This window comes from Calidris pugnax, unplaced genomic scaffold (genome assembly GCF_001431845.1).
Source record: "Calidris pugnax isolate Ruff unplaced genomic scaffold, ASM143184v1 scaffold9, whole genome shotgun sequence".
Taxonomy (NCBI): domain Eukaryota; kingdom Metazoa; phylum Chordata; class Aves; order Charadriiformes; family Scolopacidae; genus Calidris; species Calidris pugnax.
This window is the reverse complement of record NW_015090778.1, coordinates 4,651,103-4,672,201: the sequence shown is the minus strand read 5'-3', so window position 1 is coordinate 4,672,201 and position 21,099 is coordinate 4,651,103. Positions and strand designations below refer to the sequence as shown.

Below are 21,099 nucleotides of genomic sequence, written 5' to 3'. Positions count from 1 at the left end.
CCCCTCTGCAGGAGGAGGCTGTGGTGGACAAACCCACTCAGCAGCAGTGATCCCTCCATCAACAGGAAGGAAAACAGCAGGGTCTGGTGCAGGGAAGGGTGAAAGGGACCAATATAAATGGGCAATACAGAGAGGAAAGATTAAGATATATCCCGAAGCCTTTGGTGGTCACTGGTTTGTTTTTCACATCTCTGCAGGGGAGTGGTTTCTGACTGGCCATACCAGAAGTTGAAGTGGTTTCCCTTTCCTTGCCTTCCACGCCTGCCTTAGCCCCTCGTACCCGCTGGTCTCCACGTGTGGGCAGGCACTGGCTGTCCAAGGGTGCCGAGTGCCCACTGGAGACTACGTCAGTGGCACGAGGTGAACAGGCTTTTCAGAAGGAAGGTGAGTCTCTTTGCATGAACCAAGGGTAATTACCATGATCCTACTCTGGACACCTTCCTTTCTTTTTCCTTTTTTTCTTTTAAGCTTTAAGAACTTCAGACACACACATGCACATCCACACACAAGTAGCAAAAATAAAATCTGGACTATGTTTGGATGATCTTCACTGACAGTTCATAAATGCCCCAACACTGCAAGGGGACGTGATTCAGGCAGTGCTGGGGACCCCTCGGGACATCTGGGCAGTCTCCCAGCCCTGGGGTAGGGAAGAAGGTGGGTTGGTTGAGGAGGATCTCATCTTCCTTTGTGAGAAAGTTCTTTAGGACATGATGTAGACCTCCAGCAAACTGGCCACTGCATGCATTCGGTAGAAGATCCCAAAGGGCAGGCAAATGTCCACGATAGCCGGCCACATGGAATCACCATAGAAGTTCAGTTCTGTATCATTGTCAAACTGGGGCCGGGCACCAAACGCTGGCATGATCCAGAGCTGTTTGAGAAAACATGAGAATAACAGTGCAGTGAGAAAGGTGTGTGGTACGGTAAGCACCTGTGATCACAGCTACCAAGAGGTGGGAAAAGAGTGACCTTCTGAGCATGGGACAAACGCCAGGAGGCTGTATTTGCATTAAGATCAAGTACGATCTGGTGTTGTATCCTAAGTCTAGTTTCAATTCATGCTCAAAGACAGGTTTGAACTGAGGGCTGAAGCACTCACCAGGGCAGGAACTTGAGCATGTTGTGTCTTAGTGTGAACCTGTCCTGGTTTCGGATGTCTTTGGATGGAGCAAGCATGGGTAGGGCTGACCTGGCAGCAGCTTGGTCTTCCTAGGCTCAGTTGTGTACGTTGAGCTCAGAAGCTCAGCCAGCATGTGTGTCTGGTTGTGTGGGGCTTGTCAGCCCTTTCTTTGTGAGCTTATGTATAAAATCAGTTTGAGGACATGATGTGACTGACTAGCTGGGGATTTGGAGGGTCTCTGGAGACATAACACGTGCTTCGCTTCTTTGGAGGTGCAGCTGTAATCCTACATTTCTTTTTCAGGGAATCGCAGTCCCCTGGGTGTTCATGAAAGTGGAAACCCCAACTGGAGTTGTCAGTGACCAGTTTTCCCTCACAGCAACTGGGATCAAGGTTTGGACTCCAAGGCCATGGGTTTTGAGAAGAGTCATGCTGCCATTTCTCAAGAGAACCCAGACTTCACCCCAGGTTTAATGTATTTTATTGCCTTTAATAAGCTATTTTATGTATCTGCTAATGCCCCATAGAAATACTGAAACTGATTCTTCTCTTTTACCCATCAATTTTATTGTCTGATATTCTGGTGATAAGTGACAGCTTCTGTCAGCATAGACTAAAATGTCTTAACTCCAGGGCAGTTGCTCTTGCTTTTAAGTGACAGAAGAATCACAGCTATCAGCACCTACAAGTATAACTAAGTGTGGTTTTTGTATTTTGGAGGCACAGAAAGGACTGGTTTTGCATGGGCTGAGTCCTTTCCTTCACAGACACTTCTACTTTGTGCTTGCCTCCCTCTCCCCCCACCCAGACAAACTCCTCTCTGCATGTACTCACAATGATGTTGCTCAGCAAGAGGAACACGGAGATCTCCCTTAAGAACTTCCTCCTCCAGTTCATCTTCTTGGGGGCGGTGAGGGACCTCACGAGGTCAGAAGGATGGATGGCTTCAGCCCCAGAGGCAGTGCTAGGTGCCAAGGTGCTGCCACTGTCGGGCACACGGAGGGACACTGCGTTGATGTTGACAAAGGTGAGTCCGTAGAGATCCTTCTGGCGAGAATCGTGCTTGTGGTCTTCCTTGGGAGGTTGCCGATGAAGACCTTCAATAATGAAGATGTTCTGGAAGGTGTGCTGGGCAATCATTAAGAGGGCATAGGTGAGGTTGAGTGCGCTTATAGCGTCCCTTGGTGTGCTGGCTACAATGGCCACAATGGAGTAGTAAGAAATAGCATACTGCCCCAAGGCTGCACCCATCAGCAGGGCCACATCCAAAGTCCTGGTTGGGTTCTTGTGCCGATCCATGTCTCTCTTGTCAAACCGGTAGATGACAGAGCCACCAATGCAGACAAGAGACATCAGGCCCAGACAAACAATGTTGAAGATGTAGTACATGGTGAGTGCTTGGCTCTTCTTGCTGGACTCAGTGCTGGAATTTACCTGCACCTCATAAAGAATAAGGACTCCCAAACCACTCACCAGAATGATGAGGCCCAACACGATGCCTACAAAAAAGGTCCTTCGGAAAAGCCTGAATTTCAGGCGGTGAATGTGGTGGGAGTGGTGGTCTATGAAACGTCCAACGTTCTTCCACATGACATAGACCATGGCAGAGGCAAAGAGGCTGTACTCAATGTTAAAGGGGTACAGCCAAAAGTAGCCGTTCTTGAAGATCTGGCAGATTTGGCTGTTGCAATTGCATTCTTCAGCTGAGCTACTTCTCATTCCCGCTGAAACAAGATAAAAACACATAGATGCAGTGATATTAAAACAAGGAGCCAGACTTAGCAGTCCTAAAGCACTCGATACTTAAGTCAGTGAAAAACAAGACCCAAGGACAGAAGAATCTGTGGCCACATTGAAAACAAGGACACTTCAACCTCAGCTTTCTGGTGCTCGTGTTCTTTCTGAAGAAGTTAGGTGGCAGGTTAAATCTCTCTTTTACCTTCCCTTCTTCAGTTCCCATCCCATTTGTACAGGCCTTTCCACCTTTCTGACTCCTCTATGATACAAGTTAAGAAATGAGTGTTAAAACCTGGCTTTTAACAAACCAGCTCTGTCCAAGAAACCTTCAGGTCTAGATAGACCTTCTGTAAACAGTTAAAACCTGACTTGTAGAACAATTTCTACCTCTTGGGCTCCCACCCTGGACCAGATGGCTCCACAAACGGGCAAATTACCTCTCATGAGCCATCTGAAGATTTCCTCTGTCACGTTCTTCTTCAACTTTGAATGTGCTTTGTGGACGGACTCGTCTGTCACTGCTGACATCCACACTGCTAAGTTTGTAGTCAGTGTCAGCATCAAGCCACACCTGCAGAAGAAAAAGAAAGTTTGTGAGATTAAAGCAATGGCTCTAGGCTGTGTTGCTATGATCCATGTTATAGATGTGCTCATGCCCAGAGGGACTGAGGGAGCTGCCTGAAGTGGTGCAAGGACTCCAGTGGTCAAGGTGAGAAAGCCTGACCCTCGCTTTGCTGCTCTCACTCTCTTCCTATTTTTTATCCATGCTCATGAGAATCAGCAGGGCCTGTTTCCCCTTGTTGGTTTTGGAAGAGCTTTTCAGCAGTGAACAGATTATTAGGTCTGTCTTGATCTCCAGTAGGTCCAGTCTTGCAAAAGTGAACAAGATTCTGTTTTAGCCCAAGGCCTGCCCACTGCTTCGTTGTCTTCCCCAAGGAAGCAAAAGTCAGCTATGAATCATTTTGTTTAATGCTAATTGTTTATTTAATACTAATCTGCTTTGAGTAATGCTTGTATTCTTGGGTTGAATCCCAACCCTGCTAGATCCATAGGTCACGAACCTTCACTTCTTGAGCTGCTATCTAGAGATAATTGGAGAGTTGAGCAGGTTCAGTTTTGGCCAACATTGAGGGAGATGGGATTATTCCCTTGTTGCATCTTAGCTGTGCGAGAGAGTGCAGTGGGTTTGTAGTGGGCCCAGGGCTTCTGGGCCAGTGGGACTCAAAGCAGCAGTGCTCACCTGGTAACGTTCAGGTGTACGTGGACACAGTCTTTGGCAGAGATCCACAGGAAGTATGTCTGGCAGGGGTAAGAAAATAAGTTGTTATTTCCAACAAAGCAAGAAAGCAAATCACGTCATTCTGAAGTAGGGAGCTCCCTGCTCGGCAGAGAGCAAGCTGGACCATTTTTCACTTGGGGCCATCTGGGTCCAGCCTATGAGCCCATAATCCTGCCCATTTACTGGATGTGGTCTGTTCTTTGCTCCTCCTGCCCTGTCCCACTGCCATTGCTCTGCCCATGGCCAGCCCCTGTTCCTGTCTAATTTGTCCCTATCTAACCTCTTCCCTCCTTGCTATTGTCCTCTGTGTAGGACTTCAAACTGCAAGGCAGTCCCTGCCCTGACTGTCCTCCTCCCTCTCTATCCTTCATGGGACAGGAGACCTGGCTGGATGGGGGCTACTTAGACTTTGTGATGAGCCATCCTGGCATAAGCCAAGATTTCACAGGACAGGAACAAGTTTAAAACAATGCCTTAAAGTGAGTTGCCACAGCTGGAAGTTGTGGTTGCAGGGAGGAGATATTTGCTGAGGACGGGTCGGGGACAAGTTAAACCGCTTGCATTTACTGCAGAGGGAGTTGAACTATGTCTGTGAGATCAGAGCTCCTTCACCTGGTGGCTCTGTGTCTCTACCTCTCCCCAAGACAGAATGCGACCATCTCACCTGGATGACCACGAATATTGCTTGCACAATGGGGTAGATTATTTTGATTGCAGACAGGCAGCTGTAGAAGCTCGAGTAATATCCTATTTTGAACACATCCATGACAAGGCTGAAAATGGCAAAAAGGATCAGGCCTCCTGTAGAGGAACCAAAATACCTGTGGTCGGACAGATGTAGACGAGAGGAAGAAGAGGAACTATTGCCATGGAGAGGCTTTGCTTCTACTCCCAGCACCCAAATTAAGTTGGCACCAAACAGAATCATACAATAATTTTGGCTGGAAGGGGTTTGCAGTCAACCCTGTTCTCTGACTGGGGCTGTCAGCTCTTGCAAGCGTGATGGTAAAGCTGGGAATAACCCAGAGGTGAAATAGCAAGAGCCCATGCAGGATAAAGGGAGACCTGGCACTGAATCCGGTGGGGGGACTAGGAGCTAACCTAGTTTGGTGCCATGACCCAGCATAGGAGGAGGAGACTGTGCCCCTGATGCCCCCATGAAATGTCCACCCTGAGAGCCCCCCCAAGAGCTCCTACCTCTCAGCCAGATGGGTCCAGCGTGGGAGTCTTTGCAGGGGATGGCACCTGGGCACCGGGAGGTGCCGAAGAGGTAGAAGATGATCCATATGATGACTATCAGCATCATGACAGTCAGCAGGAAGAAGACATCGTAATCGTGCACAGCGATCTTCTCAAAAGCCCCGCTGCTCACCAGCGTGCAGGCCAGCAGGGCTAAGTGCACGGCCAGCAGGATGGAGAACATGCGGCCGCCCTTTTTCCACACTTCCTTGGAGGCAGGAGTCGAGGGGGGCTGATGAGGCTGGTGGCTGAAAGACGTTATCTGGCTTGAAGCCAGGCTGGCTTTGTCATCCTTGTGTCCGCAGCCCATGCCGGAATTGGGGCGTCTGATCTCGCTGTCCTTCCGCACGGGCTCTTCGGTCATGGTTCAGCCAATGCCTGAGCTGAGGGTTAACGCTGTTGGGAGGAGAGCCCCATGAATGAGAGGCGTCACTTCATTTTGAATAGTCCAGGACTGGACCAAAGCAGGACATGTGATGAGGAGGAGAGGACGTATCAGAGGAACAGGGAAGGCTGAGACAAGGAGCGCAAAAAGAGGGATGAGCTCATTTTCAACCTTTCTCTTCCCGGTTCCCTGAAGGTTGTATTCTTGCTTAAGGATGCTTTTGCTTGAGAAGATCCCCGGTCAGTTTAACAAAGCACAAGTAATTTCTCACGCAACATTTAGGTGTTTATTGATGTGAGATATTGGAAAAGCACCAGAAAAGCACCCACAGGATCAAATATCCTGGGGCAAACGGCCAATGTGGTTTGGTTTCTAAATGTCAACCACTAAACATTTCGAGCAAATGTCATACTTCCTGGCTAGGGAACAGGCCACTTGAAAGGCAAGAAAGCCCTGGGAATCTTTGGATTCATGGTTTATACCAGTCAGGATGTGAGCTATTTCCGCTGTCACTCCCTCTAAAGCCCCTCACCTGTGCCAACCTTGGGACTTCATTGATTCTCAATGGAAAACCTGAAACAAAGGAAATTAACTATTCAAACAAAGCCAGTCCACCAACCTGGTTTGCTGTCGGGAATCCAAATCTCTCCTCTTGCCAGGCTGTTGGAGAAGTTTCCCCGTTGCTGCAGCTTAGTCAGACGAAGAATTTATATGTGTTGGGATGTCTCCGTGATTTATACCATGTCTGGAGGTGACAGCAGTACTTCATGGGCTTCTCAGAGAAACTCATGTGATCCATTTTGTGCAATAACTGATTTTGGAGAAGCAGGAGAGAGATGAGGAGATAAGGGTTATTTACCTGGGGAGGGCATGAGGTGACAACACTGCTAAGCATGGCATGGACCGCTCAGTCGCAGGGTCATGGTCACCACAGAGCAAAATCACCCCACCAAACCCATCTCCCTACACACATGAGATGTCTTCCCTTGAGAGATGATTTAGGTGAGGCACTTATCTTTGCTGATGATTTTTGGCTTGGCTTTCTATTTAACTGAGTACAGTAAATATTGTGCCTCACCCTGTACTATTCCCATCAGTGTGCTCTATGCCTGGAATCTTTTTGAGGAAAAAGAAGAAATTTGCATTTGTATTTATTCAGTGCCAAGGGCAGCTCAATCTTTTCTCACTCATGGTGACAACAATGAGGAAGGGTTAGTACTAGAATGGGGCAGGATTTGGGGACTGGAACCCATGTTCCCCTTGGCTGACACACTGCCTTTGACTTTTCAGGTCGGAATCACCTTTCTCTGGCCTTCAGGAGCTTAACTTCCCTCCTTTCAAGGAGGAAGAAGTCATGTTACAAACCATGGGATTCAAGCATTTGCCAGGTGAGGGCAGAGTTTTTGCTCAAGATCTCTTTTACCCTGTTATATTTCGGTGGGGGACATAAGAGGACCCAGGGCAATTCTGGTTGGATGGGGCAAGTTCTTTTCTTTCGTGAGGATGCTTCTTTTGGAGATGTCCCTGCTGCTTGTCTCCTCTGGGGCAAGCACAGAGATGGGGCAGGTTGCTGTGCGTTTCTCTGTCCCGTTCCTGCCTGCTCACCCCTGTGCTCCTTCTTGCAGCACTACATCCAGAGCATCAAACTGAATGATGTGGGATGGTGAAGGAGAGCTCAGGATCTGCTCTTCAGCCCAGGGACACCTTCATGTGTCTTTCCCGTGCTGCCACCAGCCGGCTGCCACCAGCAGTACTGGGTCTGCTCTGCCTTACCCCAAAAAGGGAGCCCTAAGGATCGGGTGAGTGGTTGATCTCTTCTCAGTCTGTAGCCTTTCCCAGGGGAAGCCCAGGCTCCCCTGTGGTGAATCTGAGCTGATAATGGTGACGTTTTGCAGAGGCCCCAGGTTCAGAGTCCCCCTGGGCTAAATGCACTGATTTATCAACAAGTGTTTACTGCTTTGGGCAACGCTCCCAGTCCCCCCGGGAGCTACCATAGAGCATAACAAGCTTAATTACTAATAATACAGGAATAATTAAATAACCTCGGTAATGAATTGCAGACATTACTATGTGGCTTTTCACCTTGAAGGATCCCAGGGCCAAATACCTCAATGTTTGGTACCCCCTGTCAGGACCCACCCAGGGAGGCCGAGCAGGTGAGGATGAATCTGCCGACGTGAGCAAACCCTGTGGGGAGCAGACCCTCCCTCTGGTGCTCTTACAGGTGTCCCCAGGCAGCTGGGATGGTGACTCCATCAAAAAAAGAGTGGCACCCACTCTTTTCTCCCTTTCTCACCCATCTACTGGGTCTGCCTTTCCCCTCTCCAAACCCTGTATGGTGTCCCAGGGCTGTGGTGGCAGATGGAGGGTCCAGCCCCAGACATCTCCATCCCCAGAACCAGGGCACAACAGGCAAAAGGGCACAACTCCTCAAGAGAGGAGCAGGAAATTCCTCCTCTGTGACAGCATGTCCCAGGGGATACGATTCACCTTTGGGAGCAACGTGCTGTGACAGCCCTGGGCTTTGGTCAATGTCCAGGCTTGGCTCCATCTCTCCCGTCGGCAGAGGGTGCCCAGGGCCGGGAATGCTGTGCTGGAGGCATTGCCTGGGACCATCCAGCTCCCTACAGCCCAAAATTCCATGTCAGCATAAAAGACACTGGAGGCCAGACACTGCCCCTCTATATTCGTGGTGGAAGTACTGAGCTATGGACAGGAGCAAGTTCAGTTTTGGGGCTTTTTACTCTCCAAAGAGATGAGGAAGGGATTTTTTCTAGCCCGTGCGAGTTACTTTGGGTTATCACAGATTCCTGTTGCGCCGTTTGTTGGGCAGTTCTTTAGAAAACAGAGTCATGTGGGCAGAGGCAGGGTAGTGAGGGGACAGGGATGGTGACTGGGTCTGCTCTTGTCTTCCTAGTGACACTAGAGCCTTGTGTGTATATACATAAAAAACTATTTTTACCAGGAAAAGCTGAACTGTGAACGCCCCTCGGGTTGCTTTGAAATGAGGGGTGGTCACCAAACTGCTCTTGGCCGTCTCTACCCAGCACAGGAGCATCCCTCCAGGTCCCAGCTCCAACGGGGCTGCGAGTGGAGGCAACGGGGGCTTGTGCTCCATCAGCCCATGCTTCCTCCTGTGCCTGCTGCCACCCCTCACTCGAGATGGGGTAGATATAGCAAGGGCCATGTGGGTGCCTTTCTGGCAGCCTGGTCCACTTAAGGGACACACGGACCTGGCGAGGTTGTCACTGTGTGACCCTGTGCCCGTACTGCTCGGCTGAGCCCGACGCAGCGATGCTGCTTAATTGGAGCTTTTAATGTGCCGCGGAGCTGGTGCGTGAAAGGTTTGTTGCGAGGAGCCGGAGGATGCTTAGGACCCAGGGGAAGCGCTGAAGAGCCTGGCTGGCTGGGCTTGGAGGAGCTCCTGCCTCCCAGCCAGGACTTCTCAGGTGTCCTGGTACGGCGGCGGTGCTGTGCGAGGTGAGCTGGGCCCTCCTGGCAGCTCCCCCTTCCCCACACCCATGCCCATCCTCTGAGCCCCCCCCGGGGCACCCATGCACTCGCCCAGGGACCCATCTGCACCATGAACGACCAGTACCACCGAGCAGCCCGGGACGGCTACCTGGACCTCCTGAAGGAAGCCACCAAGAAGGATCTCAACTCGCCGGATGAGGATGGCATGACCCCGACCCTATGGGCCGCCTACCATGGCAACCTGGACGCCCTGCGCCTCATTGTCAGCAGAGGGTGAGCATTGGCAAATGCAGGGGGCTGGTCCTGGGGGACAGAGTAGCTGGGACCCCATCTTTCCCCCTTCCCCCACCGGCAGGTCAGCATGGGGTGCAGGTGCCCCACAAAATCATCTCTTCTGTCCATATCACCCCTGCTCCCCTCCTCCTCTCTGTTATTTTTCTCTCCTTGTGGTGCTTTGAGTCTAATCCAGCGCTCCTGAGAACTGCTCTTTGTTTTCCCAGCTCCTCTGACCCTATAACTGCTCCTGCCCCGAACCCCGCTTGCAAGTCCCCACTTGGGGCTGGGTCCTCTCTGAAAGTACTTTTCAATCCTGAGTCAGGTCCCATAAAGACAGGCAGAGCTGAAGTGCAAGCACATCATGTCTCTGCTATGAAAAAAGCCCCTTTAAATGAGGGGGCAGAGAGAATAACTGCTCCTTCTGTCCCAAGAAATGCTGTCGATGTGCGTGGTGCCAGCTGACAGTAGGTGACACTTGTCTGTTTTACCCAAAGCAAGGTCTGAATACGTGACCCCCAGGCAGCCTGTTGTGCACCTGGAGCCCAGGAAATTCAGGAGCATGTTCCCCAAGAGCAGATTTCCTCAAGCCCAGTTTTCTCCATGGAGGCTGCTTGATGCTGGTGTGTTTCTCTCGGTCCCTCGCCCTGGGATGCCAAATCTGAGGGTCTCTGGCTCCATCAGCCTGGAGGTGGTGGAGAGAGGGGAGTGGGATTGAGGGGGCTTTTCAGGTTGGAGAGCTCTAGGTCTTGGTGCTGGGGGAATTGTAAAAGAAGGTCTGCTCAAGGCAAGAGCTGCCATACCTAGTTCCTTCCTGAGCAGAATGTGGCTTCTGTTCTTACCTCCCTCCCATGGGAGCACATCCCAGCACTTCCTTCCCACTCCAGTTGCTTTTCTGAGTGCCTCATCTCAAGGTATCCAAGATGGGGTGGTCTCTGCCTTGTGTTGAGAGATCGGTGGTGGTGCTGATTTTGATTTATTTCTCTCTAATATTGAGGAATAGCATTGAGGTCGGCTGCCTGGATGTACATGATGCCTCCTTGGAAGGGCTTTGCTTCTCCGTGTCAGGTCAGGGCTTGGTGGGGCTGTCAGATCCCAAGCAGGGATTTTCCGTGTCCACCCTGGGCTGTGTTTGCGGCTCTCACGCCTCCTCAGCCACATTTCCACTGTGCTTGTTCCTGGGGTCTCAGCACCTCCTCAGACTCTGTCTATTCTGCTTGTGCAAAACCTCCAGTTGGCTCCCCTGCCCCAGCCAGCTGTACTTACAGGCAGAGTTCCTACACACATGGCTGTCCTTCTGTTGTAAAGCAATTTTCTTTCCACATCCTGAAGTCAGAAAGGCTGTGTACACTTTGAGAAGTCCTTGAGTGCCTGATGCACCTCCTCAGACTCTGTCTATTCTGCTTGTGCAAAACCTTCAGTTGGCTCCCCTGCCCCAGCCAGCTGTACTTACAGGCAGAGCTCCCACACACATGGCTGTCCTTCTGTTGTAAAGCAATTTTCTTTCCACATCCTGAAGTCAGAAAGGCTGTGTACACAGTCACTTCGAGAAGTCCTTGAGTGCCTGGGGCAATAGGGAGTGTGGTCAGGAAAAGATTATTCCAGCGTCCAGAAGCAAGAGAGCAAGACTTTGCTCTGAGTGGTGCATCCTGAGATGCCCCTGGGCTGAGAGCCCGTTGATGCTTCCCTGGGGTGGGGGCTGTGTGATTTAATGTGTACCTTTCAGGAGGGACTGTGCCCAGCAGAAGCTTGCTCTGAGCCCCTACCGGGAGGGGAATTGCCACTCAGGGCCAGAGAGATGAGGGCAGGAGGTTTGTGGATGAGAACCTAAAGTTAGAGATGCTTCACCTGACTTTCTATCTCTTTATAGCATTAGATGTCCTTATATTGCCCTCCTCCATCACAGGACACCCTGCAGCACCACTGCCTGCCCTGCCAACCCACACATTCAGTTTCTGCCTCTCCACGAAGCCCAAGGGCTGCTTTTCCATGGAGGGGCCCCTTTTATAAATTCACATTAGATTAAAAGGTCCTTGTGGGCTCAATCATGTCTGAGTGCAGCTTAGTTGCTGTTTAATTAACAGCCTAACATACATTTGTTCCTGACAAGAAAAATAGCCTGGCAAAAGCCCTGTGCCCTTTATGTGATGGATGGTGGAGCCAAGCGTGGGGCTGCAAGATGTCTTTATATCCATCTATTCATCTCCATGTGTCAGATCCTCACCCAGGATCACCAAAGCCTCCTTGCCCTGTGCTCAGGTCGCTGCAGAGGCAGGCAGCCCTCTGCTCCCTGGGCTGGCTTTGGGTCTGCAAGAGGCAGGAAAGCCCCAGCCTGGGGACAGAGGTGACAGAGAGGGGAAATCATGCAGCACCCAGGAGAGCCCCTGGGCAGACCCTGTCATTTTCTGCTAGTGCTTGGGACCACGTGTGCAAAAGGATTTAAGTCTTGTTCAGCGGTGAAACTTAATTCTGTGTTGGATATGTTACTATTACACCTGCACTATAGCAATTGGGAGGCAAGAGGGGAGACCCTTAAGTGTCCCAAAATGTTGGGGAATTTCTCTCTGGCCTCTGCTGTCAAAATCCTCCTCCTCCAGCACAGAGAGCCTTGTGCTGCTGGGCTGGCTCTGTGCAGGGATGGGGTGGGAGGCAGCTTCAGGGTTTGAGGGGGCTGGTTAGCCTCCAACTGGGTTGCAGGGGGGTGCCGAGGCACAGGGGGTGATGGGGGGCTCTTGGGGCAGGAGGAAACACCAAATCCTCATGCCAGTGCTTGGTGATGCTGCTGGCACCCAGACAAGCTGGGAGATTGAGTGCCAGGGCCAGGCTGTTATGAAATGTCCCAGTGAGGCAGCTGGAGGCACCCTGAGAGCAGGGCTGTGGGAGGGGGGGGCTACTGGGGGCAAAAATCACAGCTGTGATCATCCTGCCCTGTAGCAGGCCAGGCTGAGGGACACTTAGGGTTATCTAGGTTCTGTCATCAGTGAGGGAGCCTTGTTCATACAGGCTGTGGTGTAGGGCTGAAATGGGAAGGGGGAAAGAAGGTATAATAAATAGTTTAGCAGATCCTTGAGGAAAGTTTGTAATCCCAGCTGACACAGAAGGGGTAAGGAAGGAGGCTTATTGCTGTGCCCGTGACAGCCGGTGATGTTGTCTGTGGCTCCGTGCCACCTTTGCATGGGGATGGGGAGAGGGTTTGGGACAGAGGGATCAGCAGTGGCTCATCCTTCTTGTTTGCAAAACAAAAAGCCTTTTTCTTCCTCCTGGCTGGGCTCCAGCGAGGGAAGCAAACTCAATTAACATGATGGCTGGGAAAAGGCAGGCTGGCTGGTGTTTGGTATTGCAGCTTTTCAGAGACAGTAATTCTTCAGCGTGCTTCGTTATGAACTGCTGTGGCAGTGGCGGGCATCAATCCAGCTCCAGTTAATGAAGGGTCTGGGGGCCTCAGCGGGGAACAGCCAGGGCTTCCTTGCCTTGGAGTGGAGCATGGGAGAGGTGAGGATGTGTCTTTGTGCCAGACAGGTCCACGGTTTGCTTTGTCACCCGGCATTTCTTGGCAGAGATGTGCCTCAGTTTTCCTTCTTACAAAATTGGGGGGCCATGGACGCTTTGGATGTTAATGGCAGAGGGGTGCAAGGTGCAAGCAGTGGGATGGAGAGGATGAGATGGCTCCTGACATCAGCCAGGCTGCCCGAGGGCGTCACATCCCTCGGCTGGGGCAGGGTTGCAGTGGGGGTTGCAGCGAGGCACGTGAAGGTGATGTGCATCCTCTGCGAGCCACAGGGCTGGCGGCCACGTGGGTGCCAGGAGCAGCGAGGACCTTTCCTTGGGTGATGACCTGCAGGTGAAGGAGCAGGGTGGAGCGCTGTCGCAGCTTCGTCGCTTCCGGCACTTGAGCTGGCTGCTCGGAGGCAGCGTGAGGTCTGGGCATGGTGAAGCGCTGAGCCGGTAGACGTGCCCCTAGGCGCTACCGTGATCCAACCGGCGTTAATAATCACCACCAGCAACGGCTGCCAGCCTAGCTTTTTGCTCCTCCAAGAGGCACAGAGCCCTAGGATGGACCTCACCTACAGCACCTGTGCTGGATTTTTGGGGATCTGAACTTCTCGGGGAAAAGCTGAATCCTTGACCTACCACCACCTGGACAAAACTTGGGATATAGGACCCATGGCTCTGCTCTGGCTCCAAAAACTCATCTTTTCTGCTCGTTTCTAGGCTTTGCTTGGGTCATTACCCTGGCCGGCTATGCTGGATTTTCCTCAAGCCATAAATTATTTTTTCCTCTTCCTATATCCAAAATACATGATGCATTTGCTCCCAGTCCGAGGGCCCCATCCTTCCCGCACACCCATGAGCCATGGCATGAGCCAGCCCATTGCTATCAGAAGAACTTCACACGTGCGGCCGGGGAAGGACGTATGTAAGTGCTGGTGGATTCCCTGGCTAATTGGGATCCTATGGGAGAAGTGGAGGGGAAAAACCGGCAGGAAGGGAGTGAAGGGTGCGTGTCACGGTGTGAACGCAATGACTCAGGAGGTGCACACATCCACCTAAGGGGCTCAATTAACAGTGTTTTTAATAATGATTATTACGGGACTTGACTCAGCACTCGCAAACGCTTTGAAGTTGAAAAGTGCTGCACTTCCCACCTGTTATTAAAATTCGTTCCCACTTAGTGGACCCTGCAGTCAGCATCTCCTCGTGCGCAGCGCCCTGGAGGTGAAGTTTTGCTGGGACCGACACCTGTCCGAGGGAGGCCCTCATGTTTATTATCTGTGCTGGATCAAACACCTCTACTTTGCAAGTCATCGTTCTTCTTTCCTTCTGATGCATTTTTAGTGCCTGCGGCAGACATTTGTAGGCCAAAGGGACTTAGAGATCTGATTTTGCTCTAATACTGTTGTTTCTAGGCAGTGGAAATGTCCAGAGAAAGCTGGTTTTGATGCTCTTTCCCCTCACCCAGCCTCTGAGGTTGTGAAAAGCATGAGGACCTTCAAACATGAATCCACCAAGACCTCCCTGGCTTTGCTCTTTGCCACCTGAACCAGACAGACATGAGAACGGGGTCTGAGATGTACTTTATGGATTGAGCATCCCTACACTTGGCTTGGGGAGCGAGATTATTTCCAGTGAGTCTGTGGCTAAGTCACTGTCCTTATCAGGAGTCTATGTACATGTTGGGACCCTCGTAGTGCCCTGGTTCATCTGCCCACACATGTTGGGCACACATGTGCCCATTCAGAGCACACGTAAACAAACCAACAACCCTTCACGCGCTGGAGTCCCCCCACCAGCTCCAGCAGTTCCAGTTTCACTGGCTTTTTAATCCAGCTCCATCAATAATTTATTCCTCTCTTGCAATTCATTAAATATTTATCCTCCCCATGAATTTCCCAGCCTGGACATGTCACTATGAGGGTAGAGGCGAGGGCTGGGGACTTACCGCTCCTGGAAACTCGGCATTGCCAGAGTACCAACGGTTCCCTCTCCTTCTTCTGGCTTCATGGCTCCTCAATCCTGTGATCTCCTGCCCTTCTCCTCCCTAGCACCCATCTTTGAAGCCTTTCTGTGCTTCTATGAGAGATGTTGAAGACTCTGGATATAGAAGTCCTGCAGGGTTTGTGATCCTTTTTGGCCCTTACACAGTTTTGAACCTTTTGACTAATTTGCTGAATTTGCCAGCAGGCTCAAGGTTGTACTTACTAAGTTTCTACAAATTTTGTGAAAATACATGCATGGTAGAGCTACCATTGATGCTCCCCCAAGGGGAAAGCTGCACCTCCTAGCAGCTGTTGGGGAATGCGGCCAGGAAGCTCATGCTTGGTGTCCAAATAATCTCCAGTTTAACCTCTGGACACTTGTTATTGCTTCTGCCTTTCGCAGATTTGTGTCCCTTCAGTATTACGTAGCTGAGATGTCAGCAAAGCCTGAGGACTGTGAATTAGACATCCCACCAGCCAGGTGGTTCTGCTCTGGCTCCACTGTTCCCTGAACGAGTGTCCAGAGTGGTTCTGCTCTGGCTCCACTGTTCCCTGAACAACAGTGTCCAGAGCGGGCAGCAGGGAGCCTGCCTGTGGTGTGGGAGAGTCAATGTGCTGGTTGAGGCTCTTACTGGGTCTTGGACATGGGCACCAGTGATGAAGATGTGAAGCTGGCAGGGGAAAGAAGCTCCTCAGAGCCTGCGATCTCTGCAGTCTTTCACTGAAGAAGTTTTCAGACTCTTTCAAGTGAGACAAGCATGAAGCACATGGGGTTTGGAAGCGGGTTCTGGGCTCTGCTGCTCCCAGCCCTTGTCTACACAGGCCCTAGAGCAGCAAGGAGTAAAGTCTCCTTCCAGACTCCTAGTGCCACCAAGGCTCGGAGCTGGGGTCCTCGTGGCAGAGGGACAGTGCTCAACACAGGCCCTAGAGCAGCAAGGAGTAAAGTAACGTGGGCTGAAGGTCTCAAGTGTCCATTCTCCTTCCAGACTCCTAGTGCTACCAAGGCTTGGAGCTGGGGTCCTTGTGGCAGAAGGACAGTGCTCGGCGGGTTCTGGGCTCTGCTGCTCCCAGCCCTTGTCTACACAGGCCCTAGAGCAGCAAGGAGTAAAGTCTCCTTCCAGACTCCTAGTGCCACCAAGGCTCGGAGCTGGGGTCCTCGTGGCAGAGGGACAGTGCTCAGTTCTTCTAGATCTCATTGAAAGGGTGGAAATGGGCAGAAGCTGTGCTGAGCCAGAGCTCTGCCAGAGCCCTGCTGCCTGCGGGGAGTTGCCCTTGAGGGTGGTGGAGCTGCAGAGCCTTAATAAAAGGCTTCTCCTTATCCCTGTGCAGGAAGGGAGAGCTCCTTGTTGACAGATACTGCTGCTGGCTGCATCTCATTAGCACACGCGCTCGGGCGAAGGCTGGTGCCAGCAGGGGTGTGAACTATCTCTTGTTTCAGCAGATCATAAATACAGAGGAATGTTAGGAGGACAGGCTTCCCTTCAGCCCTAGGTTTGTGTCCGTCCTGTCTTGGGAGGCAGGAGATGTGGGCAAGTGGTTGTGTCCCATCAGCAGCTTGCTGGGGTAGGGTCCGGCACGGTGTGAGAAGAGATGCTAATGGCATCAGTGGAGTGTCTAGCTCTTGAGGAGTGCAGAAACCTAATCTCCACTTTCTCTGAAACTGGATTCTCAGGATGTGCTAATACCAATGCGCTTCAAGCCATGCAATCGAAACCAAACGTGGTACTGCAAAAACCCCCACAAAACCCCAGCCCCGAGGCCAATGACAGCAACTTTGCTCTTATTCTCTACTGACAATGTGCCATCTTCTGCCCCAGGTTTCCCCAGGCACCAATGAACAGGAGGGTGAGAGGGTGCAGCACTGGTGGGTTTCAGAACCGTTGCTGAGCCTGGCCATTTGATGGTGGGACCACCATCGTGGTGGGACCCCATGGTGTCCCAGGCAGGATGTGGTGTATAGAGAGGTATTTTGGGATGTCTCTCCACGGAATCTGAATGAAGCCAAGATTTGAAGATAGAATCTGACTAGAATTTAATGGGATGTTTGAGATTTGAAATTTTATAATGAGCTTAAGCCTGAGCTGGAATCAGGCCCATATCTCAGTCTCAGTTCTGGGCTATTCAGAACCTGTCTTGCCTCCCTCCAAACGGTGGTTTGATGCAGGAACATGTATCTCCTGAGAGCCGAATTCAAGTCATGGGAATTACCGCAGAGTTGTGTGTCAGGTGTGTGATTCCATGTCAGCGGTACACCCCTCCAGAAGACACCCCTAAAATTAATCTGTAGGGGCCAGAGGTGTGTAGCTTCATATTTCCAGGAGGCAACAGTTCATGGTGCTGATTTGTTCCTGCACGACTGGGAATATCTCAGGACAGTTTGTCAGCAATGCCTGCCTGTTAACCAGTTGTTTTTCTTGCTGTTTAGGGGCGATCCAGACAAATGTGACATCTGGGGGAACACTCCTCTCCACCTGGCAGCAGCCAACGGCCACCTGAACTGCCTTTCCTTCCTCATCTCTTTTGGGGCCAACATCTGGTGCCTGGACAATGACTACCACACCCCGCTGGACATGGCAGCCATGAAGGGGCACATGGAGTGTGTGCGGTACCTGGACTCTATTGCTGCCAAGCAGAGCAGCCTCAACCCCAAGCTGGTGAGCAAACTGAAGGACAAGGCCTTTCGGGACGCGGAGCGGAGGATTAAGGACTGCGTGAAGCTGCAGAAGAAGCACCACGAAAGGATGGAGAAACGGTATAGAAAGGAGATGTCAGATAGTTCAGACACCATGAGTTTCTCCAGCTATTCGAGTAGCACCTTAAGCAAGAAGTTCCAGCACATGTCTATGGTGACTTCCCTGCCATACTCACAAGCCACCATCCATGGCACAGCCAAGGGAAAGACGAAAATACAAAAGAAGCTGGAGAAGAAGAAGCAGGTGGACGGGACGTTCAAGATCTACGAGGATGGGAGGAAAAGCGTGAGGTCTCTGTCTGGCCTGCAGCTGGGGAACGATGTCATGTTTGTGAAGCAGGGCACATACGCCAGCCCCAAGGAGTGGACTCGGCGTAATATCAGAGACATGTTCCTCACGGATGAAGACACTGTCTCCCGTGCCATAAGCGACCCAGGCTTGCACATGGACTCGGCCCACTCCGAAGTCAGCACCGATTCTGGCCACGACTCCTTGTTCAACCGCCCCGGGCTGGGCACCATGGTGTTCCGGCGCAACTATGTCAGCAGCGGGCTCTTTGGGATCGGCCGGGAGGAGGCTGGCACGCTGGGTGATGACAACGCAGACGGGGTAGGTGTCAAACTGCGGAGCCGCCTGCAGCGCTCGCCAAGTCTCAACGATAGCATTGGCAGTGCCAACAGCCTGCAGGAGAGGAACGCGGAGGAGCTACCCTGGGACGAGGTGGAGCTGGGTTTAGATGATGATGACGAACCAGACACCAGCCCCTTGGAGACTTTTCTGGCTTCCCTGCACATGTTTGAGTTCATCTCCATCTTGAAGAAGGAAAAGATCGACTTGGAGGCCCTCATGCTATGTTCAGACAATGACCTGAAGAGCATCAATATCCCATTGGGCCCCAGGAAAAAGATTGTGGATGCCATCAAGAGGAGACGGCAAACTCTGGAGAAGCCAGATGTCATTGTAGACACTGAACTGTAAGTAGGAGACGGGCCCTCTGAGCGATTAAACCCTTCAGCAGGTGGAGATGTGGATAATGTAAGGTCTTGTTTTCAACCCACTTGGAAGAGTAGGAGTCCAGGTAACCTCAGTGCTGCTGTGTGTGAGCAAATTCCTGCTTGTGTGGAAACGATGAGAGTTCGGAGAGGTGGCAATAGCGTTAGATCATTACTCAACAGCCCTAATGTGGCTGGGCAGGACGTGAAGCCTTTGTTTTGTTTCATAACCTACATGAATTGCAGACTGTGCTGTGGTCTGGTTCTTCTGAGTCCCCGTAGCTGGGATTTTCAACCATACTCAGGCTTGTCTTGACTTTTCACCTTTTGAAGGCATTAGGAAATCAACCGCAATTCCCGGTGGGAGCAGGCTGACGGCAGTGCCCAGTGGCATTGGGAATCCTTCCCCAAATGCTTGAGATCTTACTCAGGCCTTTGGAGATTGTGTATCTGGATTGGAATTGTTGCTGTTTTATGGTGTTTCCAGGGCTTGGCTGGTTTGGTTCGAAGGACGGCCATGCCTACCGGAGAGGTGAAGGGAAGGCATCGGTGTGGGTCTCCCCACCAACACATCCTTTGACACCCCAATGTCTGCTGTGTTGTTTGGGCTTCCCAGCCCTCAAATATCTGTGTGCTTCTTGCTGCTTTTACAGGCTTTGTGTACAGCTCAGCCTTAGGTCCTCACAGTGCTGACAGATTTTTCTCTTTCCCTTTGCAGATAGCAACAACACCTTTTTTTTTCTTTTTTTTTTTTTTTTTTTCCCAACGATCAAGAAACAAACTCAGTTCTAAGTTGCCAGAAAACACAAGCCAGAGACTCTCTTCCTGGGGCAGCTGAAAGCTACAGCCATCCCCACCAGTCCCTCTGGACTGCCCTCCTGCTCCCTCGCTCTGCTCCCTGTCTGTGCGATGCTCCCAGGCGATAACCTGGTACGGAGGGACGACTGCTGAGATGGGACCAGGCAGCTCCAACCTGCCAACCGTGAAGGGACAACGGTCACCGGCTTGCTGGAGGAACAAGTGTGCTGCCCAGCTGGCTAGGACACCGTGCTGTCACGGCCTGAGGGACCACACGAAGCCATGAACAGAAGGAGATATGTGATGGTATTTTCAAAGGGAACCAAAATAAATAATTACGCCCATTCTTCCTTGAGCAAGTGGTTCATTTGGGGTTTGGACTGGAGGAGCAGGGGGATGAGGCGTCCTGGTCTCTCTCCTGGCTCTTGGCTGCTTTAGTTCAGTGTTTGATGCTGTGCTTTTGGAAGGGAGTTTTGATTACTGTGGTTTGGGGCTGTTCATCTTGAGAGGTGCCAGCCCTGACTTTTGCCAGCAGGTGCCCAGCACGTCTGAGAGTCCGGTCTGTGCTGCCTTGAGTGTGACAATCCAAAATGAAGATGGTGTTTTGAACTGGCTCTTGGCTGCTTTAGTTCAGTGTTTGATGCTGTGCTTTTGGAAGGGAGTTTTGATTACTGTGGTTTGGGGCTGTTCAGCTCGAGATGTGCTGGCCCTGACTTTTGCCAGCAGGTGCCCAGCACGTCTGAGAGTCCGCTCTGTGCTGTCTTGAGTGTGACAATCCAAAACGAAGACGGTGTTTTGAATGTGGTGGTAGTTGTCTTCCAGTGCACTGGCCAAGTGGCTGTCCCAGGGAGGCAGCGTTTCTGCCCTGTCTCTCCAGGGCACTGAGCTGCATAAGCTGGTTTGTGTGTGAAGGACCTGGAATTTCATCTCCAGGAGCTTCCCAGGACTGTGTACAGCACCAGGCTGCAGCCCTGAGCCTACTCCAAGCATCCCTGATGTATCAGCGCTCAAAACACAGCCCAGCTCAAACCATAGCATTAGTTGTTTTCTGCAGACCCATCACGTCTCTTGCTGACCATCACACTCACTTTCCAAGCCCTCAGCTCCCAGCCCCACTGCACCATTTTACATACATGAGCTACGGGCAGCTCTGGGGTGCCAGGAGTTTTTTTTGGGGTGCAGCAGCGGGCTGGGGACCTGCACCCTCCTCTGATCTCACAGTGACATATCCTGACAGGGGACGGTCACCAGCCCCTTGCCACGGGGAGCTGGCATCGTGTCTGTTCAGGCTGTGATGCAAACTACCAGATCAGAGAAATGCCGCGCGGTGTTACTGGTACTGCTTATCCAGCCTTATCTCAAGGATGCAAATGATAAGGGATGACCTGAACACAGTGACTCCTGGCAGAGGCTGTATGTGCTCGGCCCAGGTCTGGCTGGGATCTGGACCACACTTTGGAGGTGCGGAGGCTGTGTTTGGTCTGTCTGGAGGATGGGGATTTGTTTGGTGTGAAGCTGTGCTGCTCCCTGCCTGTGCGTGCCTTGAGGGGAGGTGTGTGTAGGAGAAATACTCTTTTCAAGGTGGCTCTGTCCAACTGGTCCTCGAGTGGCCAAAGCCCCACCATGAGG

At 51.6% G+C, this 21,099-nt stretch overlaps 2 protein-coding genes across 2 annotated transcripts; one reads left to right on the top strand and one right to left on the bottom strand.

The window, feature by feature from the left end:
* Positions 1–461: 461 nt before the first annotated feature.
* On the bottom strand, positions 462–6,495 carry OTOP2 (otopetrin 2). Its single transcript, XM_014951000.1, has 7 exons — positions 6,383–6,495; positions 5,337–5,774; positions 4,804–4,940; positions 4,101–4,159; positions 3,298–3,431; positions 1,958–2,847; positions 462–874 (listed from the first exon to the last, which is right to left on the bottom strand). Exons 2-7 carry the CDS (start codon positions 5,740–5,742, stop codon positions 704–706), a joined length of 1,797 nt encoding a protein of 598 aa, XP_014806486.1. The 5' UTR covers positions 5,743–5,774; positions 6,383–6,495; the 3' UTR covers positions 462–703.
* A 2,851-nt stretch (positions 6,496–9,346) lies between these two features.
* USH1G (Usher syndrome 1G (autosomal recessive)) lies at positions 9,347–18,658 on the top strand. The gene is made up of 2 exons (XM_014951055.1): positions 9,347–9,510; positions 17,413–18,658. Exons 1-2 carry the CDS (start codon positions 9,347–9,349, stop codon positions 18,656–18,658), a joined length of 1,410 nt encoding a protein of 469 aa, XP_014806541.1.
* The last annotated feature ends 2,441 nt before the right edge of the window (positions 18,659–21,099 follow it).